Source organism: Corythoichthys intestinalis, chromosome 21, assembly GCF_030265065.1.
Source record: "Corythoichthys intestinalis isolate RoL2023-P3 chromosome 21, ASM3026506v1, whole genome shotgun sequence".
NCBI classification, from domain to species: domain Eukaryota; kingdom Metazoa; phylum Chordata; class Actinopteri; order Syngnathiformes; family Syngnathidae; genus Corythoichthys; species Corythoichthys intestinalis.
Genome location: NC_080415.1, coordinates 34,770,927 through 34,791,011, shown reverse-complemented (window position 1 = coordinate 34,791,011; position 20,085 = coordinate 34,770,927). Strand labels below are relative to the sequence as shown.

The 20,085-nt window shown below is 44.6% G+C and overlaps 1 protein-coding gene across 3 annotated transcripts in view; it reads right to left on the bottom strand.

Annotated features, from left to right (window-relative positions):
* The window catches only part of LOC130909951 (uncharacterized), a 30,075-nt gene that overhangs the window by 7,309 nt on the left and 2,681 nt on the right, over nucleotides 1-20,085 (bottom strand). For 2 of the 3 annotated variants that reach the window (XM_057826911.1, XM_057826910.1), the window contains exons 3-7: nucleotides 13,145-13,196; nucleotides 4,871-5,001; nucleotides 2,950-3,069; nucleotides 2,840-2,867; nucleotides 2,463-2,516 (exon numbers count right to left, since the gene is read on the bottom strand). In XM_057826911.1, the coding sequence (XP_057682894.1) occupies nucleotides 2,463-2,516; nucleotides 2,840-2,867; nucleotides 2,950-3,069; nucleotides 4,871-5,001; nucleotides 13,145-13,196 (385 nt within the window). Of the gene's footprint in view, nucleotides 1-2,462; nucleotides 2,517-2,839; nucleotides 2,868-2,949; nucleotides 3,070-4,870; nucleotides 5,002-13,144; nucleotides 13,197-14,997; nucleotides 15,485-20,085 lie in introns of those variants that run through there. The other variant, XM_057826912.1, reaches the window with a different exon arrangement.

Genomic DNA, 20,085 nt, shown 5'->3' with positions numbered 1-20,085 from the left:
ATGAAAATGTAAAAACATATGTCGCACCGGCGTACAAGTTGCATTTTGGGGGGAAATTTATTTGGTATAATCCACCACCAAGAACAGACATGTCATTTTGAAAGGCAATTTAGAATAAAAATACAATAGAGAACAACAGGCTGAATAAGTGTACGGTATGATAACATTACATGACTCATAAACAACGAACTGAGAACATGCCTGGTATGTCAATGTAACATAGCTATTTAGAGTTATTCAGATAACTATCGCATAAAGAACATGCTAACTGGCAACAATGATATAATAATGAGTGAATAAGTTCACATATAAGTCGCTCCAGAAAATAAGACGCAACCTCTGCCAAACTAAGAAAAAAACTGCGATTTATAGTCCGAAAAATACGGTACATAGCGGCCACACACCAGTATCACTAGAGGTGTGCAAAATTTCCGATTCTTAGATTATTCGCGATTCGGCCGTGGAAGATTCGAGAACGATTCACAAACATCCAAATTCCGATTATTAAAATATGCCAAGTAAAGCGGAAGTACAACACACTCAGCGCGCCGCGCGGTCAATGAGGAACGGAACGAGAGTATTTAAACATCATGCTTCTCATTACCCGGCCCCTCGGGTAATGCCAATGCTCAACTCACGGCTCGAGCTCAACTCATGCCTCGAGATTAAAAAAAACCACAACAACATACCTGACGGCTGCCGAAAAGCACATCCACATGTTACGGTAGATATCATTTATATAGGACTAGATACAATATAGATTCGGTAGCGTGAGCAGCACACCTACAAAAAGCTAGATGCATGCGTTATTAACGGCCGCCATCTTAAAGCAGTACACTTCCCTGCAAGGCTGTTGTAGCGAACCTTCCAAGCAAACCTAATTAACTTTTTATCTAAAATACTCCTAAATCGGTAAAATATTGACTTGAATCTATCTTTAAAATAGTTTTAAAACTTTCACATGTCGAAAGTAGGCAAAAGGAAAATTATGGAATAACCGGAGCAATTTTAACAACTTTAACGGTTGATTCACAACATTAAATTAATTGAATGTAGTTTAAAGCTGCTGATACAGAATGGGGACTGGAGTTTTTCATTTACTGTTATTTTTGTATATTTGTTTACTGCTATATGTTAACTTGATACTGAAATAGTAGTTTGGTTTAGCCTGAGAGTATTTTTGAACAATTTTGGAACTAATGTACATAACATTTTTAAATAAATAAATAAATAAATAAAATGAGGGGGTTGCATCAATTATCGTTTTATAATCGAATCGGAGCCACTGAATCGTAATCGAATCGTTAGGTGCCCAAAGATTCCCAGCTCTAAGTATCACGCCTATTAGCATTTCTACTGCCCGTAAATTATTTATTAGTAAGAGCATTTAATGATTAATATCCATAATTAAAATATCTTAATAAATGTCACTGGAATACACACCAATCTGACTTAAATTGTACCTTATTTTTCACGTCTTAATATATAGGACTTTCATTTGGTGTAACTGATATGTCAGTGCTCTCATCTACTATCAGTGTATGCCAGGGTGCATTTTTAACACTGCACATAGTCTCGTTCTCCACTATATCATTGATTGAGTTTACAAATTCAAAGGCATAGTTTTTACTTCGCCAGCTTTCTGGTATACTCACATACTTTTGCCATGTGATTGCGGATTTGTTGAACTGACACCATTGACGCATTCATTTCGATGGCAAGTAAAATATTGTCAATGAGAACTTCAACTTGCTCTGGGTCAGATTTTGTTTTGTGGGACAGCTCGTTTCTCTTCTGTCGGTCTTTTGCATTCTCCCGCAATAATGTACTAATCCCCTGTCGCATCTTGAGTCTTTGTAATTTTCAACAGCTTTCAAATGACTTTTCTGCTGAATATGACGCTTGAGGTAGTCCAACTTCCATTCAGTCCAAATTTTTCCCTCTGAAAACTCACTTGGTACTTTGGCTTCAGTTTCACCGCTTGTTCGTCTATTTGCGCATGCTCCGACAGCCACTCCTTCTTATGTGAACCACATTTCTTTTTTACTTTGGCTTGGTGAGTGGATGTGTCGCTGCCCGTTCGTTTCGCCATTATAAGGGGTTGGGCTTTACGTCTCTCAACTCCGCCGCACTCACGCACTGTTGTCAGCTTGCTAACCTACACTGCGCGTGTAGGCTGGCCAATACACAAGCAATGTCACTGCTATGATTGGCTGCATAGCGTAAGTGAACCTTATCGTATCATTTGCTGGACACCTGTCACTCAACGAGTTACAACATACGTTTCTGTTGATTTTTTTTTTTTTTTTTTTTTTTTTTGGTGCGCAGCATTGAATTTCTTGTGCGCAGAGTAGATGCCAGCAGTGCGCAATTGCGCACGCGCGCAGCTTAGAGGGAACATTGGCTGGGAGTGAATGAGTAAAGAGTTAATTGTGTCGTCAATGCAATTGGTTGGCTCTTACCTCCGGACGGATGAACTTCAGTCACAGGATCTACAGGACTTTCAGTGCAGTTAACTGTGGGAGGATAAAAGAACATGAGCTCGGCCCATGATCAAGCATTCTAATGCCATATTTCTGAAAGACACTCGTAAGCTTAGGCGCAATTTCTGGAGGGACGAGTGGGTTGTTACCCACTCAATAATACAAAGCGGCCATCGACAATGTGGTAGAATTTTGTAATAGCAGTCAAAAATAATCACATTGGTCAAAGTTACAGTACACCCTTTGTACTAACCCTCATTATAATGTCATCCAATTGCACATTAGTTAAAAAATCATCCTAGATAGTGTTTTGTGCAAGTAGGGGAATTAAACAACAATAACAAAATGAGACTTACTGTTACAATGGACAATGCATTCCTTTTCCTGAAGACAATTAAAAAGAGCATTTTAGATATCAGGCAACAGTGTGGCACAGCACCACTGAAGTAGACATGGCGTTTCTCACCTGTTTATAGCAATCTATCCAACGATAGATCCCTTCCACACAACTTCTCATGACAAGATGAGTCCCGTTGGACTGCAGGACCAACTCGTTGCTCTGTTTGTGATCCGCTAAGACATTGTTCTAACGAGCACAGGAAACCAATCGTTAGCTATTTGTCTTTTTCTACTTGGACCATCACTTCTCCTGTAACTCAATGGTTTCCGTCCAAACCATTTGGATGTCTTATTTTTGCCAATGGAAACATGACTTAGGTGGCCATACAGTGGGGCAAATAAGTATTTAGTCAACCACCAATTGTGCAAGTTCTCCTACTTGAAAAGATGAGGCCTGTATTTGTCAACATGAGTAAACCTCAACCACGAGAGACAGAATGTGGGGGGGGGGATCACATTGTTTGATTTTTAAAGAATTTATTTCCAAATTAGAGTGGAAAATAAGTATTTGGTCACCTACAAACAAGCAAGATTTCTGGCTGTCAAAGAGGTCTAACTTCTTCTAACGAGGCTCCACTCGTTACCTGTACTAAAGGCACCTGTTTTAACTCATTATCGGTATAAAAGACACCTGTCCACAACCTCAGTCAGTCACACTCCAAACTCCACTATGGCCAAGACCAAAGAGCTGTCGAAGGACACCAGAGACAAAATTGTAGACCTGCACCAGGCTGGGATGACTGAATCTGCAATAGGTAAAACGCTTGGTGTAAAGAAATCAACTGTGGGAGCAATCATTAGAAAATGGAAGACATACAAGACCACTGATAATCTCCCTCGATCTGGGGCTCCATGTAAGATCTCACCCCCTGGCGTCAAAATGATAACAAGAACGTTGAGCAAAAATCCCAGAACCACACGAAGGGGACATAGTGAATGACTTACAGAGAGCTGGGACCACAGTAACAAAGGCTACTATCAGTAACAGTGCGCCGCCAGGTTCTCAAATCCTGCACAGCCAGACATGTCCCCCTGCTGAAGAAAGTACACGTCCAGGCCCGTCTGCGCTTTGCTAGAGAGCATTTGGATGATCCAGAAGAGGACTTGGAGAATGTGTTATGGTCAGATGAAACCAAAATAGAACTTTTTGGTAGAAAGACAGGTTCTCGTGTTTGGAGGAGAAAGAATACTGAATTGCATCGGAAGAACACCAAACCCACTGTGAAGCATGAGGGTGGAAACATCATGCTTTGGGGCTGTTTTTCTGCAAAGGGACCAGGACGACTGATCCGTGTAAAGGAAAGAATGAATGGGGCCATGTATCGAGAGATTTTGAGTGAAAATCTCCTTCCATCAGCAAAGGCATTGAAGATGAGACGTGGCTGGGTCTTTCAGCATGACAATGATCCCAAACACACAGCCAGGGCAACAAAGGAGTGGCTTCGTAAGAAGCATTTCAAGGTCCTGGAGTGGCCTAGCCACTCTCCAGATCTCAACCCCATAGAAAATCTGCGGAGGAAGTTGAAAGTCCATGTTGCCCAACGACAGCACCAAAACATCACTGCTCTAGAGGAGATCTGCATGGAGGAATGGGCCAAAATACCAGCAACAGAGTGAAAAGCTTGTGAAGAGTTACAGAAAACGTTTGGCCTCTGTTATTGCCAACAAAGGGTACATAACAAAGTATTGAGATGAAATTTTGGTATTGACCAAATACTTATTTTTCACCGTGATTTGCAAATAAGTTATTTAAAAATCAAACAATGTGATTTTCTGTTTTTTTTCTCCACATTCTGTCTCTCATGGTTGAGGTTTAGCCATGTTGACAATTACAGGCCTCTCTAATATTTTCAAGAGGGAGAAGTTGCACAATTAGTAGTTGACTAAATACTTATTTGCCCCACTGTACGTAATGTAAAGCTATAATATATCTGTAAAAGAAAGAATTACCTTAACAAGCAAAACAGTACATTTTTCGCGTATCCTACCTTGCTGTCACACCAACTGTATGAAGCACTCTGTGGATTGGTGTCCCCGACAATTTCGCACACGGTCTTGTCATGATGCTGTGTGACGGTACAGGAAGGATTCTCCACAGAGTGTAATGGTGCAAAAAGCGCTAGCAGGAACGACAATGTGGTCATTAGACTTGAGAAGAAACATATATTTTATTTTTTTCAACACATAGTTTTTTTCTTAACGTGTCCTGTTCAGCTGCTTAGACACAGAAAATTGGAATGTTCTTATGGTCTGAACAGTTTTAATGTGCCACATGAGAGTTTGATTTACTCCCATTGTAGTTGTTCATGATGTTTTATTTTTTAGGGGAAAGCAGCGAAAAGGAATGGTATCGGGGGGGGGGGGGGGCAGAGAGAAAGGAAGCAGACAGAAGAGGAACAAACAACAAAAAATTAGGGCTGTCAAAATTATCACGTTAACGGGCGGTAATTAATTTTTATTAATTAATCCCGTTAAAATATTTGACGCAATTAACGCACATGCCCCGCTCAGATTAAAATGACAGCAGTATAATGTACGCTTCTTACTTGTTTTTTGTTGTTTGGCGCCCACTGCTAGTGCTTGGGTCAAAATGATTTTATGGATTTGGGGAGTGAGCATGGTGTATTAACATCAACAATGGCGAGCTACTAGTTTATTTTTGAATTGAAAATTTTACAAATTTTAATAAAACGAAAACATTAAGTGGGGTTTTAATATAAAATTTCTATAACTTGTACTAACATTTATCTTTTAAGAACTAGAAGTTTTTCTATCCATGGATCGCTTTAAGAGAATGTTAATAATTGTCACACCTGGGTGTGGGTTGTCATGTCTTGGTATTGTTTTCTCTTCCTGCTTTATTTTGAAGGCTCAACCTCCTGTTTCCACCACTCACCCTTCCTGCTGTCTCACCTGTCTCTGATTATGATTAGCTATTGTTCCCACCTGTGCCCCATTCCTCATGTGCTTAAATTGTTTGTCACTCCCTAGTCTTGTGCCAAAGTGTCTTCGTCCTTCGTCGTCACTACAGCCTGCATTCATAGTCCAAGATATTCTACATTGTGAGTTAATTCATAGTATTCTACAGTTGTGTTCTTTTATGCCTAGTGCCAAGTCCTTTGTTATAATATTCTACTCCAGTGCATTTTGCCTGGCTCTCTTGTTTCTCGTTTTTATTATTTTTGTTTCATAGCCCGTTATTTCCTCCTACTGGAGCGCCCTCAGTTTGTACTTGCCTTTGACCATTTTAAGTTATTAAAAGACTGAATTCTGCATCTGAGTCCGCTCATCTTGTCTAAGTGTGACAGTACACTTTGGCCATAATGGACTCAGCGGAATTCGCCAGGCTTTGCGCTTCGCTCCAGGGCCACGACAACAGACTCGACCGTCAGGAGCAGTTCCAGACGGCCATGGCCACCCAGTTGATCCAGCTCACAGCTCAACTGACCGACCTGGCGGGTAGGCTTCAGCCCGTCACTTCACCTCCTGCGGCAACTGCTGTCCCCTCACAAGCATTTTCCACTCACTCTGGGGGAGGGCCTCGGTTGGCGCCACCGGAGTGTTTCTCTGGAGAAGCTGGTACCAGTAAAATATTCATTACTGATTGTACACTACATTTTGACTGTTGTCCGGGCGAGTTCAGCTCTGACCGAGCGAGAATCGCGTATATGATCACTCATATGACTGGCCGAGCTAGGGCATGGGCGATGGCTGAGTGGGAGCGCGACTCTCCAATTTGTTACTCACTCACTGCTTTCAGAGAAGCCCTAATCAGGACGTTCGACCCTGTCTGCACCGAACGGGCTCGAGCGCGGGAACTGGGAAACTTGCTGCAAGGCACCCACTCCGTCAATGACTATGCCATCCAGTTCCGCACCCTGGCCGCAGGAAGCGGCTGGGGACACATGGCGCTCTATGACACCTTTCTGAAGGGGCTTTCCGTTCCTATCCGGGAGCAACTCATTCCCCTGGACCTACCGGGCGACCTCGACTCCCTCATTGCTTTAGCCATTCGGACAGACCATCGGCTGCAGGAGCTCCAGAGGGTCCGACCAAACCCATCCGAGAAGCCCCCCCCCAGGACATCCGAGCATCAAGAGAAGCGTCACCCTTCTCTGCATCATGCCGTACCAAGACTTGTAGACGTCGAGCCCATACAGCTAGGGCCAACCGGTCTTTCCAAAGAGGAGCGCAAGTGTCGCCAACTGGAGAGAAGGTGCTTCTACTGTGGGGCCTCAGGACACCTTGTAGCTGCCTGTCCCTGTCGCCCCAACCAACCAGGTGAACCACGACGTATTCCAGAGAATACACCCCGCTCGACCACTGAGATCCAAGTAACGCACAGGGCCAGGACCCACACATTCCGGGCCCTCATAGACTCAGGAGCGGATGAAAGCCTGATGCCTTGGGGTGTGTGTAAACTCTTGGGACTGCAGGCTCTTCGTCTTGAGCGACCTCTGGTGGCCAGGTCCCTTGATGGCACCAGGCTATTTACAATAACTCATACTACTGAACCAGTGGAGGTTGGGGTACAAGGACACACCGAGACTATGAGCTTCCACCTTTTCTCAACATCAACTCAGACTGTGGTGCTAGGGTTCTCCTGGTTGTGTAAACATGGCCCGCAAATAGAATGGAAAACAGGGACAATTGTGGGTTGGGGTAGTGACTGTGCAAGGAACTGTGGGGGGCGGTGTAGTTCGGGGGCTAAGAAGGTTGCTGTTAATAACATGTCTCTTTCTACCTCCTCAGGACCGGAGATCGACCTGAGCGCAGTCCCCGCTTGTTACCACCACCTAAGCCAGGTCTTCTGCAAGACCAGTGCCATGTCATTACCTCCTCACAGACCTTATGATTGCGCCATCAACCTCGTCCCCGGGTCCACTATCCCCAGGGGACGGCTCTACTCGATCTCTGGTCCCGAGAGACAAGCCATGAAGGCCTACATCCAGTCCTCGTTAAAGTCAGGGTTAATCCGCCCTTCGTCCTCTGCTGCTGGGGCAGGGTTTTTCTTCGTGGGGAAGAAGGATGGAGGCCTGCGTCCATGTATTGATTATCGCCAGCTAAACGATATAACTATTAAGAACCGTTATCCACTCCCATTAATGTCATCAGTTTTCGATCAGTTGCAACAAGCTAAGGTGTTCACAAAGCTTGACTTAAGGAATGCTTACCACCTAGTTAGGATACGGGAGGGGGACGAGTGGAAGACGGCATTTAACACTCCAGATGGCCATTATGAATACCTCGTGATGCCGTTTGGTCTTACCAACGCCCCTGCTTTCTTTCAGGCATTGATTAATGACGTCCTACGTGAATTTTTAGACTGCTTTGTATTTGTTTATTTAGATGATATTTTGATCTATTCACCTGACCTAGCCACTCACCAGCAGCATGTAGCCACAGTACTAGAAAGACTCTTAGACAACCAACTGTATGTTAAGGCAGAGAAAAGCCAATTCCACGCCGACACCATCTCCTTCCTGGGTTTTATCGTAGCCCCTGGTAAGGTTCAGATGGATCCGGCTAAAGTCAGCGCTGTTGTTAACTGGCCAACACCCAATAGCCGCAAGAAGGTCCAGCAATTCCTGGGATTTGCTAACTTCTACAGGCGGTTTATTCGAGGCTTCAGCGCAATAGCGGCTCCCCTCCATGCTCTCACTTCTCCACAGGTGCGGTTCTCGTGGGCCCCTGAGACAGAGGCCGCCTTCCAGAGCCTAAAGACCCGTTTCACCACAGCACCAATACTAAACATGCCTGATCCACGCCGCCAGTTTGTGGTGGAGGTTGACGCTTCCAATGAAGGCGTTGGGGCCATCCTCTCACAGCGCTCTGAACAGGACGGAAAGATTCATCCCTGCGCCTTTCTTTCGAGGAAACTCTCCAAAGCTGAGCGGAACTATGACGTGGGAGACCGAGAGTTACTGGCAGTGAAGACCGCTTTAGAGGAGTGGCGTCACTGGTTGGAGGGGGCGGAGCACCCTTTTCTGGTCTGGACAGACCACAGGAACTTGGAATACCTCAAGACTGCGAAGAGACTAAATGCTCGTCAGGCCAGGTGGGCGCTCTTCTTTAACCGCTTTTCATTTTCCATCTCTTACAGGCCGGGGTCCCAAAACAAGAAGGCTGATGCCCTCTCTCGCCTCTACGACCCTGAGCCTGTGGCCAAGGAGCCTGAACGCATCCTACCTCTGAACTGTGTGGTAGGGGCGGTGACTTGGCCAATAGAAAAGGAGGTTAAGCTAGCTAATGGGGGGGGCCCTTCACCACGGGGGTGTCCAGAAAACCGTTTGTTTGTCCCGATCGACTTACGCCCCCGGGTGTTTCAATGGGCTCACTCCTCGCAGCTTTCCTGCCATCCGGGAGTTCGGCGGACAATGCACGCCATCTGCCGGAGGTTCTGGTGGCCGGGCATGGAGCCGGAGGTCCGGGAGTACATTAAGGCGTGCTCGGTCTGCGCCCAGAACAAGAACTCAAACCGCCCACGCATGGGTCTGCTACAGCCTCTGCCTATCCCCTCCAGGCCTTGGGCAGAAATTTCCATGGACTTCGTCACAGGACTGCCGGTCTCACAAGGCAACAACACCATTCTCACAGTCATCGACAGATTCTCGAAGATGGCCCGCTTTATCGCTCTGCCTGCCCTGCCCTCCGCCAAAGATACTGCTGAGATCATGATGCGGCAAGTGTTTCGGGTCCACGGATTCCCCAAAGACATTGTTTCAGACCGGGGGCCCCAGTTCGTGTCCCGGTTCTGGGGGGCTTTCTGCAAACTGATCGGAGCCAAACCCAGCCTCACCTCTGGGTATCATCCGGAATCCAATGGCCAGACCGAGCGCCTGAACCAGCAGTTGGAAACCGGCCTCCGGTGCCTGGTGTCCCAGAACCAATCGACATGGAGCAACCACCTGGTCTGGGTCGAGTTCGCCCATAATACGCTGCCCACCTCAGCTACGGGTATGTCGCCGTTCAAATGCGTGTTTGGCTATGACCCTCCAGTTTTCACCACCCTGGAGCCTGAGGTCTCCGTTCCCTCCGCCCACGCCTTGGTCCGCCGCTGCAGGCGCATCTGGGAGGCTGCCCGTCTGGTCCTTGCCAGACAGGGGGACAGGATGAAAAGAATGGCGGACCGTCGACGTCGCCCGGCGCCTGCCTACCAGCCAGGGCAGCGGGTCTGGCTCAACGCCCGGGACCTCCCTCTTCGAGCCTCATCAAAGAAATTAGCACCCCGCTTTGTTGGACCGTTCCCCATCTCCAAGGTGGTGGGACCAGCGGCCGTCCGACTGCGCCTTCCTCGCACCCTTCGGATCCACCCCACGTTCCACGTGAGCCAGGTGAAACCCGTGGTGGAGAGTGCCGTGCTGCCAACTCCGCCCCCGCCACCCCCGATGGAGATTGACGGTGGTCCTGCTTACAAGGTCAAGCGGCTGTTGGCGGTCCGGTCCAGGGGCCGGGGTCGCCAGTATCTCGTTGATTGGGTGGGATACGGCCCTGAAGAGAGACAATGGGTGCCCTCCCGCTTCATCCTTGACCCGAGCCTCATCGCAGACTTTCACAGGGACCATCCTGAGATGCCTGGTCCGTCTGGGATCCGGTCCTAGAGGGGGGGGTTCTGTCACACCTGGGTGTGGGTTGTCATGTCTTGGTATTGTTTTCTCTTCCTGCTTTATTTTGAAGGCTCAACCTCCTGTTTCCACCACTCACCCTTCCTGCTGTCTCACCTGTCTCTGATTATGATTAGCTATTGTTCCCACCTGTGCCCCATTCCTCATGTGCTTAAATTGTTTGTCACTCCCTAGTCTTGTGCCAAAGTGTCTTCGTCCTTCGTCGTCACTACAGCCTGCATTCATAGTCCAAGATATTCTACATTGTGAGTTAATTCATAGTATTCTACAGTTGTGTTCTTTTATGCCTAGTGCCAAGTCCTTTGTTATAATATTCTACTCCAGTGCATTTTGCCTGGCTCTCTTGTTTCTCGTTTTTATTATTTTTGTTTCATAGCCCGTTATTTCCTCCTACTGGAGCGCCCTCAGTTTGTACTTGCCTTTGACCATTTTAAGTTATTAAAAGACTGAATTCTGCATCTGAGTCCGCTCATCTTGTCTAAGTGTGACAATAATGTTAATGCCATCTTGTTGATTTATTGTTATAAGAAACAAATACAGTACTTACAGTGCCTTGCAAAAGTATTCGGCCCCCTTGAACCCTGCAACCTTTCGCCACATTTCAGGCTTCAAACATAAAGATATAAAATTTTAATTTTTTGTCAAGAATCAACAACAAGTGGGACACAATCGTGAAGTGGAACAAAATTTATTGGATAATTTAAACTTTTTTAACAAATAAAAAACTGAAAAGTGGGGCATGCAATATTATTCGGCCCCCTTGCGTTAATACTTTGTAGCGCCACCTTTTGCTCCAATTACAGCTGCAAGTCGCTTGGGGTATGTTTCTATCAGTTTTGCACATCGACAGACTGACATTCTTGCCCATTCTTCCTTGCAAAACAGCTCGAGCTCAGTGAGGTTGGATGGAGAGTGTTTGTGAACAGCAGTCTTCAGCTCTTTCCACAGATTCTCCATTGGATTCAGGTCTGGACTTTGACTTGGCCATTCTAACACCTGGATACGTTTATTTTTCAACCATTCCATTGTAGATTTGGCTTTATGTTTTGGATCATTGTCCTGTTGGAAGATAAATCTCCGTCCCAGTCTCAGGTCTTGTGCAGATACCAACAGGTTTTCTTCCAGAATGTTCCTGTATTTGGCTGCATCCATCTTCCTGTCAATTTTAACCATCTTCCCTGTCCCTGCTGAAGAAAAGCAGGCCCAAACCATGATGCTGCCACCACCATGTTTGACAGTGGGGATGGTGTGTTCAGGGTGATGAGCTGTGTTGCTTTTACGCCAAACATATCGTTTTGCATTGTGGCCAAAAAGTTCAATTTTGGTTTCATCTGACCAGAGCACCTTCTTCCACATGTTTGGTGTGTCTCCCAGGGGGCTTGTGGCAAACTTTAAACGAGACTTTTTATGGATATTTTTGAGAAATGGCTTTCTTCTTGCCACTCTTCCATAAAGGCCAGATTTGTGCAGTGTACGGACTGATTGTTGTCCTATGGACAGACTCTCCCACCTCAGCTGTAGATCTCTGCAGTTCATCCAGAGTGATCATGGGCCTCTTGGCTGCATCTCTGATCAGTTTTCTCCTTGTTTGAGAAGAAAGTTTAGAAGGACGGCCGGGTCTTGGTAGATTTGCAGTGCTCTGATGCTCCTTCCATTTCAATATGATGGCTTGCACAGTGCTCCTTGAGATGTTTCAAGCTTGGGAAATCTTTTTGTATCCAAATCCGGCTTTAAACTTCTCCACAACAGTATCTCAGACCTGCCTGGTGTGTTCCTTGATTTTCATAATGCTCTCTGCACTTTAAACAGAACCCTGAGACTATCACAGAGCAGGTGCATTTATACGGAGACTTGATTACACACAGGTGGATTATATTTATCATCATCGGTCATTTAGGACAACATTGGATCATTCAGAGATCCTCACTGAACTTCTGGAGTGAGTTTGCTGTACTGAAAGTAAAGGGGCCGAATAATATTGCACGCCTCACTTTTCAGTTTTTTATTTGTTAAAAAAGTTTAAATTATCCAATAAATGTTGTTCCACTTCACGATTGTGTCCCACTTGTTGTTGATTCTTGACAAAAAAATTACATTTCATATCTTTATGTTTGAAGCCTGAAATGTGGCGAAAGGTTGCAAGATTCAAGGGGGCCGAATACTTTTGCAAGGCACTGTATGTACCGTATGTTGAATGTATATATCCGTCTGTCTTATCTTTTCATTCCAACAATAATTTACAGAAAAGTATGGCATATTTTATAGATGGTTTGAATTGCGATTAATTACGATTAATTAATTTTAAAGCTGTAATTAACTCGATTAAAAATTTTAATCGTTTGACAGACCTACAAAAAATACATTATTAAACGTCAATGCTACCTAAGAACATAGTGATGCTAGCAATTGTTATACTTGCCTGTGAGGCACCATGTGGGGTGCCTGGTGACCGAGGAGAAAGCAGAGGAAAGGTAAGTCGAAAACGAGTGTGATTAGTACAATGCAAGTCAAAGCCCACAAAACATTATTATTATTATTATTATGTTTTTGTTTTTTTTTTATGACACACATAGCAAGTGAAAGGGCATGCAAAGAATGAAGCTGCCTTGGCGGAGATTGAATTGGAAAATCACTCACCGCATAGAATGGTCATCATAAGTGCCATCTCTTGTCCTTGGACCATGTTAAACTGAAAATATATTACAAATTATAGTACAAAGTATATTATTTATTCCATAGTACAAGCATTTCCGAAATCATAAAATGGAAAAAATTGAGCCGGATAAAAGGAAGGAATGGTTCGTCATTTTTTTTTTTTGGTATTATTTCTGGGTAAGAGGCGCGGTTATGTCGTATGTATGTATTTGTATCTATTCTAATTTCGCTACCTAGTGTATAACAATGTGAATGGGTTTAATGAAATTAAAGTGATAATGATATTGATGCCAAGTAATTAATTACTCTTACATTCAGGTAAATGAGTTACTAACTCAATTACTTTCTGGGAGAAGTGATTAAAAAAGTAATTAATTAATTACCAAAGTAAGATTAACAACACTGGTCGTGAAGATGAAGTCTGCAGAATGAAAAGTGACAAAAGCGGAGATTTTATACTGCCAATTTGTTGCCAAACACAATTAGCTTGCAACTATTGCTGATCACTTCTGAGAATTAGCAAAAAAAATGTTCCCTGACTTAAAGATTGCATCGGTAAGTTAATTTTATCAATTTAGCTTTTTCATTTCTAATAGGGCACGCTAACGAACTACCTTCAAGTCAAACTGAGGGGCCGTTTACATGGTGACTCTGAGAATACGAACAATTCCAAATTTGCATTTGCATTTGGGTCTCCATTTGAACAATGTCGCAATTCCGCATGAAAATGATGTAGTATTCATGCCAAGCCCTAGGGGGCAGTGCAGTTTTACCGGGCAACAGAGAATGATGCACTGTGACCCCACCAAGCTCCCTGAGCCTGGAAAAAAATATGTCCGCCCATTCGAAGCGATGTCAAAAAATTAAAGTCTACATGAAAGTCTAATGTTTATCAGTACATTACAGAAAATAATGAACTTTATCACAATATGCAAATCTTTTTGGAAGGACTAAAAAAAAAAAAATTAAAAAAAAAAAAGTTTAAAACTTTTTGCTTTTCAAAAAAATTGACACTTCAATTTAAAAAAAAAATATATATATATATATATATATATATATATATATATATATATTTATATTACAAATTTAAAAAATATTTTCAAACAAATATTTTTTCAAATGATTTTTTTTTCTTTGATTAAAAATAGTTTTTGGATTAAAGCAACTTTTATTGCGATTGAATGATTTAGACAAAAATGTCCTACCCCTAATATGGCTCAAACACAAAAAGGATTGCTTCAATCAAAGAAAACAGTTTGAATAAAAAATAAAGTGTTCAAATGCAAATTTCTGAGTCTCATATTTTTTCACATTCAAACCTTTTTTTCTACGATTGAATTTTTTAAAAAATTTGATTGAAGTGATTTTTCTTTTGAAAATATATTTTTTTTTGTTTGAAGCAACTTATTTTTTGATTGCATAATAAAGACACAAATGTCCTAGCCAAAATGTGGTCCAAACGCAAAATTACATGACTTCAATCAAAAATGTTTCAATTAAAGATACACGATAATAACGATTACCGATAATTATCAGCCGATAATGGCAATTATGACGTCACACAGATAAAAAAAAAAAAAAATCAACCGATAATGCAATCCGATAATTATATACAGTGGTACCTCTACATACGATCACTTCGACACACGATCTTTTCGACATCCGACGTAAAATTTGAGCCGCCATTTGTTTCTACATCCGACGAGTTGCTCGAAATACGACGACATGACAGCACTGCAAACGAACGCACGGTGGATTTTCTTGTGTGAGAAATCAACACAGTTTTCAAAAAAAGTTGATACAGTTGGAGAAACAAGGAAAAAAGTGATGCTTACCTTTGAAATGAAGATGCAAGTTATAGAAAAATATGAGCTTGGGGTGCGTGTCCCTGAACTGGCTCAACAATACAGCTCCGTGGTCCTCTTCCGACCACCGTTCGCCACTATTTATAAGTTAAGGTGAAAATTATCATTGTGGTAACATTGCCAAGGAAATCGCCAGCTTCGTCACGTTTTTATCATTTATTTAAGAACTTATCCAACACAAAACGCCCATTGTCTTAAGCAGTTGACTGCTCTCAAGAAAACGAAAGTATTATCTCTACCGCACCGACCTATCTCACTTCGCGGTGCGTTCAGGGACAGTAAAAAGCCTGAAACTGGCTCAACAATACAGCTCCGTGGTCCTCTTCCGACCACCGTTCGCCACTATTTATACGTTAAGGTGAAAATTATCATTGTGGTAACATTGCCAAGGAAATCGCCAGCTTCGTCACGTTTTTATCATTAATTTAAGAACTTATCCAACACAAAACGCCCATTGTCTTAAAGTGCTTGTGACACGAAAAAGCATGTTTATTTCATAATACACGCGGTATTTTACGCTCCTGAATGATATGGACCGCTTGGATGTGTGTGGAAGCGATCGCTATATTTATTTAGTTTTTTGAATCCCGCGCCAGGAAAATGAGTGATTTCCGGCTTCGGTCTCGCATTGAGGAGGAGGGCGCTGTGACGTGTACGGTAGAAGACGTCCTCTTCACGCTACAGTGTACTGTTGTGTATGAGGACGAAGGATTCAGCTGATTTTGCGGATTAATACTTTTATTTTTTGCATCACGCCAGCCAAACGGCTGCAGAAAAATCATTCTGTATGCGGGAGAGGCGTATGCGCCTTTTTGGAGTTTCAAAAGGTTCCCATTCACCGTGGATATTTACTGTGGGACCATTGGACTTACAAGGAAGTGAGTAAACATCTTGTTTTGTATTATGTCAAATACGAATACAGTGATTACAAAGTAAACACTATAAAATTCCTTTAAATAAAGGACTACTTACGTTTGATCATTGATAGGCATGTAAAAAGCTATCCTCACGCTCATTAGCAGTTAGCACGTTAGCTACACAACAATTCCAGCCACCCTCCTCCAGGGAACGAACTGTAAATTGCTCTCCGCCGGGCGGTTTGCCGATCCGCAAAGAAACTCGACAACCGGGTCGTCATGTCAAATAATCCAGGCTAGTTATGTGTGATTTTCCACTTCGAAGACTTTGAAACATCCCTCGGTTCGGGTTAGCATGTCGGCTAGCTGTCACGCCTTCTGGTCTGTTTACATTCTCCGAAGCCGGGGAAGGGAAATGGCATATGTCCGATTTAGGTGTCATAAAATATCGTTCGGCAGGTGTGACAGTAAAGGTAAAGTCGACTGTTTTGACCATTATGGAGTAATTTTGCCATGTCGTCTTGAATAAATGGATTTTTATTATTTGATATTCCATTTAGCACAAGATTGTTATTTGTCATGACCATGCCATTTATTTAGCAATTGGGGAAAGTACTTGGGTAAAAAGAATATCCTGTAAAAATATTGAAGTAAAGAGACAGAAACAATGACATTTTGCCGCTCTCTTCGTCGCGTTTTCCTCATTGTGAATAGTTCCCCCTCGACGGGCTGACTGGTCCTTCTCAAGCCATTTATATAGCTATTGGGGAAAAATACTTGGATAAAAAGAATATCCTGTAAAAATATTGAAGTAAAGAGACAGAAACAATGACATTTTGCCGCTCTCTTCATCGCGTTTTCCTCATTGTGAATAGTTCCCCCTCGCTGACTGGTCCTTCTCAAGCCATTTATATAGCTATTGGGGAAAATACTTGGATAAAAAGAATATCCTGTAAAAATATTGGGAGTAGAGAGACTGAAACAATGACATTTTGCAGCTCTCTTCGTCTCGTTTTCCTCGTTCTGAACAATTCCCCCTCAATGGGCTGAATAGTAAAACCGATGAGCCTAGTCTACCGCTGACGTCATCCACCTGTTGGGGACGCTAAAGCCCTATAATTGTAGGCGTGGCTAACCGGCAGATTAAAAGACTAATTTCTCGTCATCTGCGCTTTGCTAAATTGTTGTATATGGTCGAATCGTCTCAAAATATGATTCTAATTCACATAATAATGCCATTTAAGACTTTTTTTCTGGTGTCGTATGCTCTTTAAGCAGTTGACGGCTCTCAAGAAAACGAAAGTATTATCTCTACCGCACCGACCTATCTCACTTCGCGGTGCGTTCAGGGACAGTAAAAAGTGTCCGCCATATTAGAATCCGATTCGTTACATTATTTATAGGAATAATTATTAATTATTCTTCTTATTATTATATTATTCTGAATTATTTATTTATAACTTATTTGTTTTTCTATGTTTAATTGCCATTTGTAACAGTGCCAGCAGTATTTATTAAGAATTTAGTATATGTTTTTAGGCTTTGGAACGAATTAATGGAATTATAATGTATTCCTATGGGAAAATCCTGCTCGACATACGACCATTTCGACTTACAAACAAGGTCCTGGAACGAATTAAATTCGTATGTAGAGGTACCACTGTACTTGATTTAGCCTCCAAATGTGCGTTTTCTCCACCGCCGCCTGCTCAACCCCTCCCCTCCCCTCTCTGAAGCCCCTGTGGGAGGAGGGGTTGAGGAGTACGGCGTCATAGAGGAGGCAGTGTTACAAATCAGTGTTGAGGCGCTCTCACTAGCGTGCGTTCCTTTTCCGTGTGTGAAATGAAATAAACGACGCTCTCGCCATCTACAAAACAGTTCCACGAGGCGTAAAGAAAGCGTCCTCATTGAACACCACTAGCACTAACCCAGCAGCCATTTAAAACTGCATCGCAATGATTTTTTAAACGAATACGAGGCTGCTGCTAGCGCGAATACTATCCATCCATCCATCCATCCATTATCTTCCGCTCGTTCCGGGGTTGGGTCACGGGGGCAGCAGCTTTAACAGGGAAGCCCAGACTTCCCTCTCCCCAGCCACTTCAACCAGCTCCTCCGGCGGGATCCCAAGGCGTTCCCAGGCCAGCCGAGAGACATAGTCTCTCCAGCGTGTCCTGGGTCGTCCCCGGGCCTCCCGCCGGTGGGACATGCCCGGAACACCTCTCCAGGGAGGCGTCCGGGAGGCATCCGAACCAGATGCCCGAGCCACCTCAGCTGGCTCCTCTCTACGCGGAGGAGTAGCGGCTCGACGCCGAGTCCCTCCCAGATGACCGAGCTTCTCACCCTATCTCTAAGGGAGAGCCCGGACACCCTGCGGAGGAAACTCATTTCGGCCGCTTGTATCCGGGATCTTGTTCTTTCGGTCACGACCCAAAGCTCGTGACCATAGGTTAGGGTAGGAACGTAGATCGACTGGTAAATCGAGAGCTTTGCCTTTCGGCTCAGCTCCTTCTTCACCACTACGGACCGGTGCAGAGTCCGCATTACTGCAGACGCCGCACCGATTCGCCTGTCGATTTCACGCTCCCTCCTACCGTCACTCGTGAACGAGACCCCAAGATACTTGAACTCCTCCACTTGGGGCAGGATCTCATCCCCGACCCGGGGAGGGCACTCCACCCTTTTCCGACTAAGGACCATGGTCTCGGATTTGGAGGTGCTGATCTTCATCCCAACCGCTTCACACTCAGCTGCGAACCGCTCCAGTGAGAGTTGGAGGTCACGGCTTGATGAAGCCAACAGCACTAAATCATCTGCAAAAAGCAGAGATTCAATGCTGAGGTCACCAAACCGGACCCCCTCAACGCTTCGGCTGCGCCTAGAAATTCTGTCCATAAAAAGTATGAACAAAATCGGTGACAAAGGGCGGAGTCCAACCCTCACTGGGAACGAATTCGACTTACTGCCGGCAATGCGGACCAAACTCTGACACCGGTCGTACAGGGACCGAACAGCCCTTACCAAGGGGCTCGGTACCCCGTACTCCCGGAGCACCCCCCCACAGGACTCCCCGAGGCACACGGTCGAACGCCTTCTCCAGATCCACAAAACACATGTAGACTGATCGGGCGAACTCCCATGCACCCTCGAGGACCCTGCCGAGGGTGTAGAGCTGGTCCACTGTTCCACGGCCGGGACGAAAACCACACTGCTCCTCCTGAATTCGAGATTCGACTTCTCGGCGTACTCTCCTCTCCAGCACCCCTGAATAGACTTTACCAGGGAGGCTGAGGAGTGTGATCCCTCTATAATTGGAACACACCCTCCGGTCCCCCTTCTTAAAAAGGGGGACCACCACCCCGGTCTGCCAATCCAGAGGCACTGTCCCCGATGTCCACGCGATGTTGTAGAGACGTGTCAGCCACGACACCCCAACAACATCCAGAGCCTTCAGGAACTCCGGGCGGATCTCATCTACCCCCGGAGCCTTGCCACCGAGGAGCTTATACTAAAGCTATTGTAAAAACAAATAAACTATAAAAGGAAGCTACGGGGCTTGTGATGATACAGAGACACTGCGGTCCTCCCGGAGTCTGGTTGTTTGGGAATGCAGCCCAAAGCGGGTGGTAAACTCCCATCTATGGCTAAACACCTCATGAGACCGATAGTCGACAAGTAGCTGTCTTCCGACGGAGCCCGCCGGTCCGGTCACGCAGGCCGCCGCCTTGCCCTCGGCGGGCAGAGCAGAGCCAAGCACGAGCCGGCCGGGACGGGCGGATATCCGGTACGAACTTAGCTGCCGCCGCCAATCCGGTTCAAGACAGAGGCCTGGCGCGGGTGCTAATTTGGCAGCCGGGCGGACTGAAGGGCACAGGCGGGAGGAAATTCCCGAAATGACCCGATAGCCAAACCCCTGGATGAAAAAATAATGCAGTTTATACGACCACGATTCTTCGTGAAAGACATGCCGATCACATCAGTTTTACCACGGACATTTACACAAGTGATGTCAAAAAAGCATGTTTTTCATGACGGCACAGTGGTTAGTTGATAATTGTAATATGCACCAAACCACACAAAGAAGTCATCCAGTCAGTAATGCATTCAGTACACTTTAAATTTATGATGTCTTAATCAGATCATTCTTCTTAAATCTAGTCAAATAATTTTCCCCAGCTTGTTTGAGTGTTGAAGACTAGTT